The 12,011-nt window shown below is 46.3% G+C and overlaps 1 protein-coding gene across 9 annotated transcripts in view; it reads right to left on the reverse strand.

Annotated features, from left to right (window-relative positions):
• Positions 1 to 125: 125 nt before the first annotated feature.
• Positions 126 to 12,011, reverse strand: part of FGGY (FGGY carbohydrate kinase domain containing) — a 325,564-nt gene continuing 313,678 nt past the window's right edge. For 8 of the 9 annotated variants that reach the window (XM_080406372.1, XM_080406370.1, XM_080406375.1 and 5 more), the window contains 2 exons: positions 1,036 to 1,097; positions 126 to 358 (listed from right to left, as the gene is read on the reverse strand). In XM_080406372.1, the coding sequence (XP_080262498.1) occupies positions 277 to 358; positions 1,036 to 1,097 (144 nt within the window). In that variant the 3' untranslated portion in view covers positions 126 to 276. The remainder of the gene's footprint in view (positions 359 to 1,035; positions 1,098 to 12,011) is intronic. The other variant, XR_013931025.1, reaches the window with a different exon arrangement.

Consider the following 12,011-nt stretch of genomic DNA (forward strand, 5'->3'; position numbering starts at 1 on the left):
GCCAGTCTAAATACAGCCCCTGGGGTACCGGCAGCTGGCCGGCTTGTCTTCTGACCCGAGCAAATGGTTATTCCTTGGCCCCGGGGTGCAGGGATTACCGACAGAACATACTCAGTGCTCCGCAGTGAAGTGAGTGCATTTTATTTCTCATTAAAAATTAAAATGTAGACCTTAAATGATAAAAGCATATTTTCACCATGGACAGTACAGCATGAAGAAATTACCCTCATCGCAAGAGATTTGTTATCCCTGCTGTTCCCCAATTACGACTCCAGATCAGAAGCTGTTCATGATGGAGCGATACTCTCTCTGATGTTCCACAAGTTTCAGAAACACTTCGTATTTCTTGTCATAAAATCTGTGTAAGAAAGTTAATTTCAGCAAAGCCTGAGCTTTTAGGATTTAAATCCCCTGTAACAGCTATGTTTACTTCCTTCATTTAGCATCAGAGCCGCTCCGACTCTTCCCTAATCCCAGCTCGCACAAGGAGCAGAGTCCTGCCGGCAGGCTGCCGGAGCAGGGCTCCCCCCACAGCTGCCATTTCCCGGTACAAGGACACCTTGCGTTTCCCCTCCCGCCAGCTCTGGAGCTCAGAGGGCTCTCCCTCCGGCGGGGAGGCACGGGGGCTTCGCGCCCTCCTGCCCCGCACGGCCGCCGGGCTCCCCGCAGCCGCGCAGCGCCCGGGTCCGAGGGCGGGCAGTGCCGCCGGCCGCCGGCAGGGGGTGCCCGTGCGCCGGGCGGGAGCGCCTCCGCAGCGGGCCCCGCAGCGCGCCGGGCGGGACGCGGGGATGGCCGCGCCGCTGGGGACCCGCCGCCGCTCCGGGGAGGCCGCTCCGGGGGGGGCAGCTCCGGGGGGGCGGGGGGCAGCTCCGGGGGGGCCTGGCGCGGCGCCGAGGCAAGGCGGGGGCACGGCCGGGCCGCCCCGCAGGGCTGCCCCGCAGCCCTCCCCCGCCGTGGGGTGCCCGTGTAATCCCTGCCAGCCCGGGCGGGCCGCGGACACCGGCCGCCCGCGGGGCTCGCCGGGGCCGGGATTACCTTTTATGCTCGTGGTTAGGCTGCACGACTCTCCCGATTTTCCCCATTTTTGCCATGGCTTCCTAGTAAAAGACAAAACACAAACTGGAAAAGCCTGTTTTGATTTAAAATACTTTTTGACAAGAACAAGATGTTTCAAAACCAATCGGAACATTACTGATGTATTTTGTTTCGGCTGAACAGGCCAGATGGCATAAAATATGTTCAATCCCATTATATAGTAGTCATGAGAACAAAGTGCTGCAGACCCCTCAGTAAACCAGAATCTGTTCCTCTTTCTTACTGGGAGTCCAAGGCAGAACAGACTTATCTTTTATTATTTACACCAACCAAAAAACACTGCATCCCCGGAGGGATTTCTCAAATAAAATGATACTGTACGTGAGATCCCTTAATCATATTCTTAAATTATCAACTCGCTGCAGCAGGGAGGACTCGGGTGTGCTCCAAGAAGCCAAAGGTAACTCGCAAAGTTCTGCCATGGAGCCCACAGCCACCCGCGCAGGCCAGCACAGAGGTGTGAGGCAGCCCGTGATCCTGCTCTGCTTTTGGCCAAAACTACGTCAGGCAAAGGGATCTCACAGAATGGCCCTCTGGGACAGTCACCTGTGGAAGGGAAAGGACTGAATAATAGGCTCCTTTCCTCATCTATGTGAGATTCTGATTTTCTGTAGACTCTCCTGAGCAAGCCCGCTGGAATGAGACACTAATGAGTGAATGAGACACTAATCACATTAATAGAGGATCAAGCCCTCAGGCAAGGGTGGAGGCAGCAGGCACAGGCTATTTTCAGTGGAAGTTATTTCACAAGGAGCATGAAAGCGGTAGCTTTCAGATGGAACAGTATCAAACATAAAAGATCAGGATTCAAGAATCAGTGTCTGATTAAATCAGTATCATTGTTCATAGCTTTTAAGCAGGATCTTAAATCTGTCTTAATGTTAGTGCCTAAAGCACAGCACTAGGAGAGTATCGGAATGACCCCTGGAGAACAGTCAGCCCGTGCTGCGGCTGGAAGCCATCTAGGCAACTACTATGGCTGGATTTTTAAAAGGGTTGGATGATTTTATAGGCTGTAATACCTGCTGTAGTAAAATCTTTGCTTTCCACTAATCCAGCATTTCACAGCCAGGGATCTCCTAGAACTGCACAACGAAGATGAGCAATGTAAGCACTGTTTCACTGGCCCAGGAAAGGGCAAGCAAGATGACCAGCAGGCTGTATGTCTTTCTGGGTTCCCCGTTTCCCCTGTTAAAGAAACGCGATCATGACCTAAATGGCAGGATGTGAGCGGGCTGCCGTGCAGCCAGCAGGCACTCTTTCTCCCATGCACAGCGGTGTTTGCTCAGCTAGGCACGAGGTGCCTGGGATGCCACCCACGTGCCAGAGCAGCCGGCAGCCCCCAGCTCTGCCTGGCTGGCTGAACCTGCAGTATTACCTGGCATGTTCTCGGCACGTTTGCTTCATCCTTCAGCATCGACAAGTCCTTTTATACTGCAAGTCCGAATTGCTACTAGAATGTGAAACACCTACTTTCTATGTTTGTCAACCTCAGGGGGTTAATACTGGATGAAACTGTGGCTCTACCAAAGTAAAAAGCACTGCCAGTGATGGTGCAGTCAGGGTTTTACTCCGCTAGGGCTTCTGATAAAACAGCAGGGAGTACTTCTGTGCACTCACATGCCCGTACTCTTTCATATGTGCAGAAGTTGATTGTATTTTGATTCCCCAAGAAACACCCTTGAAATAACACTTCCAGTGAGATAGTGTGTTCTTTTCCCTGGGACATGTGAGCCTGCTGGCACAGAGACTCTGCACACCAGCCAGATTAAAACACTGGCATGGAAAGGTTAGTAACTTTCCCAGTAAGAGAAATGGGCATTTTATTCCCTGTTCTTTAACAGGTGATACTAGCCCAAGCATTGTTCCTGTTTGCAATAGTTTGTCTTTTACAACTCCCTTGCATGGCCAGCTGGATTTAGAGGCTACCCCCAAAAAATGAACAAACACACAGAAAAAAAACCCTCTCGGAGTAAAAAACAGTTCCCTCTGTTACAATCAATACTGCCTCTCCAGATAGCGTGTGTCTTACAGAAAACATAAGGCAAAGGCAAAGCCCCTCGAAGCACTGTCACGCATGGCAAGAGTCACCTTGCTTTCTGCTCCCTGCTTTCTATCTCCTTTCGAATTGCCCTGGAGATACTGAACAAAAATAAAACCAAGACATCTAAAAGGTCTAAACGTATCAGACAAATGCCAATTTTTTTTTTTTTCAGGTGCAAAAAAAATGAAAGAGCTGGACCAACTGCCATACACCCCTCGGCACAGGCAGGCCCTGCCAGCTGCTGCCCCGTCCTGGGCAGCGTTCAGAGAACAGGACTCAAACAGCGCCTGTCCCAGGACACGCTCTGCTTCTGCCCCAAGTACCCTACACACCTGTGTGCTGCCTTACTCTGGGGCCTCTTATGACTTCCAGTACTGAAAAACACATTACTGCTTCTTCGGGAAACAAGCCAGCCTTTTGAGATAGAGATATCTTCAGACAGGTTTTCTTTTTATGCTGTTCCTCATTAATTCCAGGTCTCCTCAGGCTGGTTCAAAAGACAAGACACCAGCGCCGACTCCACCAGGTGTGGAAGGTGAGGGCAGCCTGGCTTGGCCCAGCTGTCCTGCAGGCCACTGCAGCCCCGGGCCTGGCTCGGGCTCCCTCCCGCACATCCCCTCGCTCCCCACCTGTGCCTCCCCCACACCCAGTGCTTGCAACACTCCAAGTGCTTTGCAGCAGCCATCTTCAAAGGGTGAAACCAAGGGCTGATGAAAGCCTCCTATGCTCCCTATGAGGTCTCCTCAAACCTGAAACCCCTGGCACAGAGACCCCGTCCTCCCACAGGCAGCAGCAGAGGGTGCCACTGCTCCCAGGGGGCCCGGAGCAGAGCAGGATGGAGAGATCCCTAAAGGAAAACCGGCCCCTCAAGGCCGGATCAAAACTAGGAAACAGGACCTGGCTGCTGCTTATCTTCTGCTGGTCCACCCGACTATCCACCTTTAGCTAAGGAGGAAGATGCCAAAGCAATCTTTCCAGTTTATTGGCTAAAATACTTACGTATTTTTAAATTTACTGAAAATACATAGGTCTTTGAGAATCCACTGCATTAAGGTCTCACAGCAGCTACCATGGTAATGTGGAATGACATGTTAAAAAATATACACCCAGCAATTTTTAACAACTCACTCATTCTAGGTTGCTCAAAATACACTAAATTAATTCCCTCTCAATTTGCATTTTGGTTGTGTGTTGTTTTGGTGTTTTTTTTAAGTCAGTTTGGTCATTGTTAGTTTGAACAAAAACTATACTCCCAGAGGAGAGTCTTTTCAACAATTTTCTGGGGGCAAAGAGGAACAGAACATTGAAAATATGAATTTATAATGAAATCGGAAACAAAGGAACATTAGAATCGCATTACTGAATCGGATCAACCTTGTGCACTGCTCTGTCTCCAACAAAGCCTTAAATATAGCGAAGTGATAATACTGCTGTTCAGAAATAGTTTGTTTGAGGGTTGACATCCAAATCTAATTCCAGTCACCAAGAATTTCACAATCTTAATTTGAATGACGCTCTATCTTCTTTGTTTGCCAGTCTAGACAGTACAATGAATAGAGTGATTTGAACACAACGAATTCTCTCTTAAAACAAAATATTTTGTAAAATTGCTTTTTAATCATTTCTTTTCTCTCTTTCCATAAAGGCTATGCTATAAATAAACCCTGAAAGTTCGCATTTGATCATAATTTCTAAAGGCTGGGCAAGAGGCAAGTGAAGGGTTTACACAGAAAAAAAAGAGAGGCACTGTGGAGCAGAAATAAAGGGATGCATTCATGATTTCTAACCTTTTGTTAGAGTGTCAAAGCTGAGACAGATACAAGCCAGTAAACACTCTGCTTACCATGAAGAGTTAGTCAAACGGGGTTACCCTGCCCCGGACAGAAGGAGCCCAGGCCCAGGGAACAAAATTCTCCAAAGCCCACCACGGTTTCAGAACAAGGTGCTGTTTTGCTGCTGGAAGGGTGACCCAGCAGGGGAAGTCAGTAGGCATTCAGGTTCATTCCATACTGAATTCAGCTCTTCGGCATGATCTGGGGCAGCGGTAAATTTAAGACACCAGGGCAGCCTCAGCAGGCAGTACATCTCCCAGGGAAAGCCTATTTTGACACAGCATATAAAAGCTGGAAATTTCAGCTGTCGTCCTTTCAATAATGGAAAGGAATCCCTAAGTCTGATTTTCAGTAGTGACTCAAGGACTCCTGTGGCTGATATTACTGAAAAGTAATGGGAGGTAGGCCCTTAAAAGCACATATCAAATGAGAAACCAGATTTAGGGATGCCAGCCTTTGGTAAGGAAATCAATTAACATAATCCCACTGAAATTAATGAGCTGGGAACATCAGTCCCCTTAAGAATTCGGGCTTCTGCTTTTTTAGGTACTTCAAAAATTGTATCCAAAGTTAAATGGATGAAGCATTCAAGCACAAATGCAATTTCCCAGCTATGTTCTCCCCACTTACTCATTTCGATAATGTTTGGACTTCTACCTAGTGTAGTCATTAATAGTGAGAACAACCACATACCATCTAAAGCTTTACTGTACAATTTCAGTGGCTGGAAGCATTTGGCCTGCACACACAAAAGCATCCAGCAAAGCTCACCAGACTGTGTGGGTATACCGTGCTCCGGTTATAGCAACAGCGTGCCAGCTACTTGGGGGAAGGATCCTCAGACAAATGAAAACACAGAGAGGCACTCGAATGCTAATTAACTAAGTCTGGTGCTGGTCTGTGGCTTGTCCAGTGACAGCCGTGGCTCTGTTGCACCAAGAATGAGCGGCCTACGAATGAAGGATAAAAAATACCTCTGCTGCAAACCAGTTTTGGATCATAACTTATAACTCATTCAGGAATCTCGGCACAAGCTGGCACAAGATGGCTTACCCTTCTTCTCCCCAAACTGAAGTTGTTCATTCGCTTCATCTTAGTACTTATGCAAAAGGAGGAAATGATACTAATTTTCACTGTGCCAATACAAGCCAAGTGATCAAATGCTGCCATTCTTACAGCAAAAAGTAGTGAGAAATCTGTACAAGCAAATGTACTTCACGTCATTCCTGAGAATGACGAGGGTATGCATGGAAGGTCAGTCTCAACTCCTGAATCACACAGACCTTTGAAACACGAATTTACCTTCCCTACCCTGAAGACATTACTCAGACTCCCACTCCGGCCAGTCTTGCCTCTCTGGTGTTTTTGTACAGCTCCACAGTCACAGATCCAGCATCAGTGGAAAGGAATTTAAAAGTTACCCCGTTCACAGTAGACTGAAACGTAGGAACATTCTTCTCCACCAGATTTGTTCTGATTTACAGATTTCAGCAGGTGTAAGTACCTTCAAACTAACAGTCTGGCTTTATACTTCTAAGTCCTCACAACAAAACCAGTAAATAATGTTATATGTAATAACTCTTACTGCTCTTCAGCAGCGAAGAACCTCTCTCTCACTCATCTCTATTCCACACACATAAGCTGAGACTAGCAGATGCTAACTAGCATCATTTTAAGAAGTCCAGCCACAGATATATTTGAATTTGAGGGGAAAAAATAGATTTCTTGAAATGCTGATGTTCAAGAAATACTTTTAAACTTTTCTAAGAACTGTAAGCAAGGCTGCTATTTTCTTATAGGCCTTTATTTAGGGATTACTTACTTAATAGCCTGGAGATGCAATATTCACCTTATCTATGCTTAGGGGAGTTACATGAATATATTTATGTAACACAGCCCTAGCAGAACATTACTTTTTAGTGGTATATGACTGCATGAAGAAAGCATGTGATGGACCGTATACAATATTTTTTTAGTCGTTTTTTTTTCCCCCCTTAAATTTGTTTGAGTTATAGGGGCAGATCTTGGCAGCATGCACAAAGCCCAAAATCTGTAACTCAATTCTCTGTGGTATTCTGAATGGAGTGAGCCAAGTTTTAAACACATTATGGATAAATATTAGAGCTGAGCAAAAATTTCACACCTAAGACCAAAGTGTGAAAATTTGGCTTTCATTCGCTTAGTGAAAAGGTGGAAAATTTCACACAAGCTTGTATTTTCCTTTTGCTCTGTTCCAGCGTAGATTTCTATGTTCATATCAAACCTCAGAGAGACAGAGAGAGAGAGTTTCTGTCTGTAAGTGAGACTACAGAGGAGGGAGAAGAGGATGGAAGGATGGAGGTCCAGCGAGCAGGACACCAGCTCAGGACTTGAGTTCAAGTCTGTCTTCCAGGAAGAAGTCACTGGCCTTTTGAATCTCACTATCCATAACTCAGTAACAGCGCTGGCCCATCTCAGAGGAGTTTTTTATGCAGTTGTTGAAGACTGACAGCAGTAGCGGGGAATCAGGCAGGTAGCTTAGAAGAAGCACAACACTATTCTACCCCTAAACCATCCAACTTCAGTTGACAGAGGCCAACTGGATGGATCCTCAGTACTGAGACAATGCAGTTTTCTAGTTCAAGCACTGAATCAGGAACCAGAAAGTTTGCAACGGACTCCCCAGGTCACTGGGACATGTAATTTACTCTCTTAATTTTCAGTTACCTCTCTCTGAAATAGGCTGCTCCTGTTATTTTCCCCCAGGTCTGGTCTAGCTTGTACACAGTTGGTAAACTCTAGGTTTGTCCCTGATTTTGTGCTGTGGGTGGTAGACGGAGCTCTCAGTCCTACTGCGGCCCTTCATGCCTCATTCAAGTACGTACCGCTTGACCCGTCCTCCACCACAGGAGCATGGTTTTCACTCCTTAGTATCAGAGACAGGAACAAATGGAAAAGAGATCACATAACAGTAGAGACAAGTGCAGATGAGGACACAGTACATCTTCTACCTCCAAAGCACCTACTTTTACTCTGCTTCAGTGACTACACTGAGTATTAGACAGGCTGTGGCCACCGTAGCTTGGCATCGCACTGAGCTTGTGCTTCAGCCAGGCTGGCCAGCCAACAGACAAAGCCATAAGAGGAGCAGCAGTGGCAATGCAGCTGCTGTGAAGGGTGGCTTGTTGTGCTAGCGATGATATTAATTACTTATTCCGCAGACCAAATTTAGAATGGGATGAGGGTCAGCTATGATTGCTACATCATCTATCAGCTGGAAACTATGTTTGGGTCTAAGCTCTAGCCACACTGCTACTAAATATAGGTTGGTTTGTTGTTGACTTGACTCTGCACTCCCCCAAGTTGCCTTTGACTATCAAATAATTAAGCAGTTTGCTTTGTGAGGGCTCCACTGCTGGCACCTCTTCGTGCCCAAAGCTGCTTGGATGCAAACTTGACAGCTTAGCAGGGGTTTCAGCTTACCCGGGCAATGGAAAGAGCCCAAGTGTTTAGCTCCTGTTTCAGTTTCACAGATTGCTGGCACTAGGTGCTGTGAATCAACAGTCTGTGGGCAACATCTAAGCAGTCTGGGGCACGGTTTAGCCACACTTACCCTGACATAAGTTTGTATAACTTATTCATGAAGCGTATGGCCACTTTACAATGCCTGTGTAGGAAGACCCAAGGCAGCTTTAATAGGGCTAGCCCAGGTACTGGTAAGATGGGACCACAGCAGCGCGGAGGTCTGCCCAGCCTGCCCAGCAGGGTGGCCCCCACAGCCGAGCGCCCGCTCTGCCTCCCCGCCGGCCCCGCGCCAGGGGTGGCCATGCCACGGCTGGCAGCTTCCTTACCGGAGGGGAGGCTCCCCGACTCCACCACCAACGCCAGACCGTACAGTTCCCTCACCCCCTCCTGAGGTGGAATACATTTGTTAACCACACACAGCATCACTGTTACAATAGACTAAGAAGGTTTGTCCGTATAAACCACATGAAAATATATTGATTTAACCCACTTTTTAGACTTGGAAATGTTATGCTGACAAGTAGCGCTGTTTAACAGAAAGCAAGCTCACCTGGGAGTCGAGAGCAGATCCCAACAGCAGATCCTGACATCAGATCCAGATGCAGAGCACTGTACTACAGCTACAAGCTACATCAGCCCTACTCGTCACTGCTGGTGATGAAGTAAACTAAGCTTGGGAGCGCTGCTCCTCCGCAAAACCTGGAATAAGTTATTTTGCTTCTCTGGCTCCCTTCTCGCCCTCTGTTGCACTATCTATCCTAAGTTTTTTCCCCTCAATTTTAGGTGGTAAAACCTTTGGGGTAGGCAGGGCAGGTGTGTGATTCCACAGTGACCTGCACAACAAAAGAAATGAGCTGGACAGAAAGCAGGAGGAGTCCTTTGGGCAGGAGAGGGTAAAGCAGAGAAGCTGAAGAACAAGCACCCACACAGGATATCCTGACACTCCGCTGTGTACTTGACACAATATTTAGTTGAACTGCACCACTTCCTTTAAGGTGCAAAATTCAGATTTATTCAGCTGATTTCTTTTCACGTTCAAGCTGAACGTACAGCTTTCCTTGCATTTAGTCATTGAGTTCAAACTTTTATTTGCCATCTGGCAAGGGATTGGGGTTTACGGGGGGGAGGGGATAGAAAAGGGGCTTTTTTTTTCTTCTTTTTTTTTTTTTTTTTTTTTTTTTTTGCATCTGTATTTGCTTTATGAGCTATGGCTAAGGCATCGTTTACACATGGGGAACTGGACTGGGTTCTCTCAATTCTTTCCATATGTTCACTTATGCTGTCAAAACATTTTTTCGATCTAATTAATCTGCACATGTCTCTCCACTTCCCCACTCGCTGGGTTTTACCATTTTGGGGGTATCTAGCTGCGATTTTGTCAGCTTCTGCCTACACTTTGCTTTAGGGTTACTCCATCAAGAAAACAAAACTATTTGCAACATTTCACTCTTCTCCATCTGCTTATTCCTCCCCTATGTCCAACACTGCCGAAGGAGAATTTCCTTTTCCCCTCACCTTTCAAATGTATTCTTTGCCATTCTCCAGCGTCTACCTGAGGTTAATGAGGGAAATCCCTGCTGTGAGTTTTGATTTGGGATTATTTTTTATCTAGTTAATTTGATGTGTGGTTTACTATAAAAAACAAAACCCACCCTGTTCCTCAGAAATATGCTTACATTTTACCCAATCTGGACTGCATTTGGGAAATTACAGTGGACAGGGGCTCATAAAAAAACAAGAGACCTTTAAAAAAAAAAGTCTTTCACTACTGTAAACCTGTAGAAGGTTGAGATGTTAAAGCAGAGAGTGAAACTGCACTAAAATATGAAGAAAGCCTTTCTAGTAACCTTACAGACATCCTATCTCCAACAAAAAATATCACTTAAAAGAAAAACTGGTATTTTATAGATACCCAAAGTGTGGCAGGCAGAGAGTAAAAGCTAGAAGAAATGAGAAATCGGTTAAGACTCAGAGCTGGACTGCATAGCCGTTTCTCCTCATGAAGCACAGTACAGGAAGACAGCTACTGTGACAGAAGGCAAATGGTTCCTTGCCATGATTGCGACAGACAAGAAGTCAGTAACCTTTCCTAACACATCGTTTCAGAAAGTACTTTTCTTTCCCAAATTAGGGGCTACAAGTGGCTCAGCCAAGTGGGAGCTGAAGCAAGGCACACTGCTCACCGCAGGGGGGTTTGACTACCTGATCTTTAAACTATTCTATGATATGGTTCTGTGATCAGCTGATGATATTGTCCCATTTTGTTAAAAACCAGGCATCCTCTCCTCTCTGGGTCCGAAAATCAGAGGCAGCCAGGGATGAGAAGCTACTGCTCTCATTTGCTGTTCTGCCATTACAACTGTCCTTCAAGAAGAGCGCTGCTCCTAAAAAGCACTTTAAATGCTCGATACATATCGCTACAAATTCCCTAAACCTGGGAAGCTTGGTCTGACCAATGGGACAGCCAGTCTGTTGCTAAATGTGCTCTAACACCACCAAGGGAGAATCTCAACCTGAACTGTGAAATTCCCGTAGACACAGAATTCAGAGAGACTTGTATGAGGACACTGTAACAGTCACATCCCAATAGCTGTTCTGCTCTCCTTGCTCCTAAAAAGTTTGGCTGCTATCTCTCGGAGACCACTGGGAAGTGGTAAATACAGTTCTCTTTAGCATTACAGCTTCTGTGTAAGTAGGAACCTCTTCCTATGCACAAACTGTCTGTGTATTGCAATTACATTTCTTGCACAGAAAAACCTGGAGGCACCAACTTACACAAATTCATTGGGAAGAAATTTTTCTCGTCGATAAAAGTCAAAAGTTACGCGCATCACTACTCTAGCTGTCAGGCCTGACATTTTTCCATACAAAAGCAAAACCAAGGGCTATTAATCCCCACCTGCCCCAGAGCCATAAAAGAGCCTTTGATTACAGCATTATTACATAACCTCTTTTAATGAGCAAATCAAACCTGCCATCCAGCATTGCCAGCAGGAATTTTTAAAGGTATCTGAGGCATCTTTTTCCTTGGGAGATCTTCTAAGAAAGCATCTGTATTCATTTGGCAAATAGAAACAGAGCACATTTTATAATTGACTGTGCCCAAAACAATAGCTGGTTCTGTCTGAAAACACACCAGTTAGAGTTAAAAGTGCAGTTAGCATGTGAGTCATCAAGTGGTAGCAGAGCTTGGCTGGCTCACAGCCTGAGATCTAATATAGCACCATCCTGCCCCAGGGGTTATCTTAAAAGCTGAAATCTTGCAGAGAAGAGGACACTAGACAGTCTCCACCTTCCCACCTCCAAATTTTGGCTAGGTGGGAGGGTGGACAAGCTTGTTTATAAGCTATCCTTTTTATCTCTGCGAAAGGCGAACGCCACAAAATCCCTCCAGAGGGATGTTCTCACCGTACAACACCCAGCTGGGTCACCATTCCTACTTTTACTTTGCTGTCCCATCCTGTTTCCCTCTTTCTAAGCCCCCAGTGATCTGCACCTTGTGGCTCCTATTTCCAAGCAAACCTTGCCCCTTCACT

Source organism: Falco punctatus (assembly GCF_963210335.1).
Source record: "Falco punctatus genome assembly, chromosome: 11".
Classification (NCBI taxonomy): domain Eukaryota; kingdom Metazoa; phylum Chordata; class Aves; order Falconiformes; family Falconidae; genus Falco; species Falco punctatus.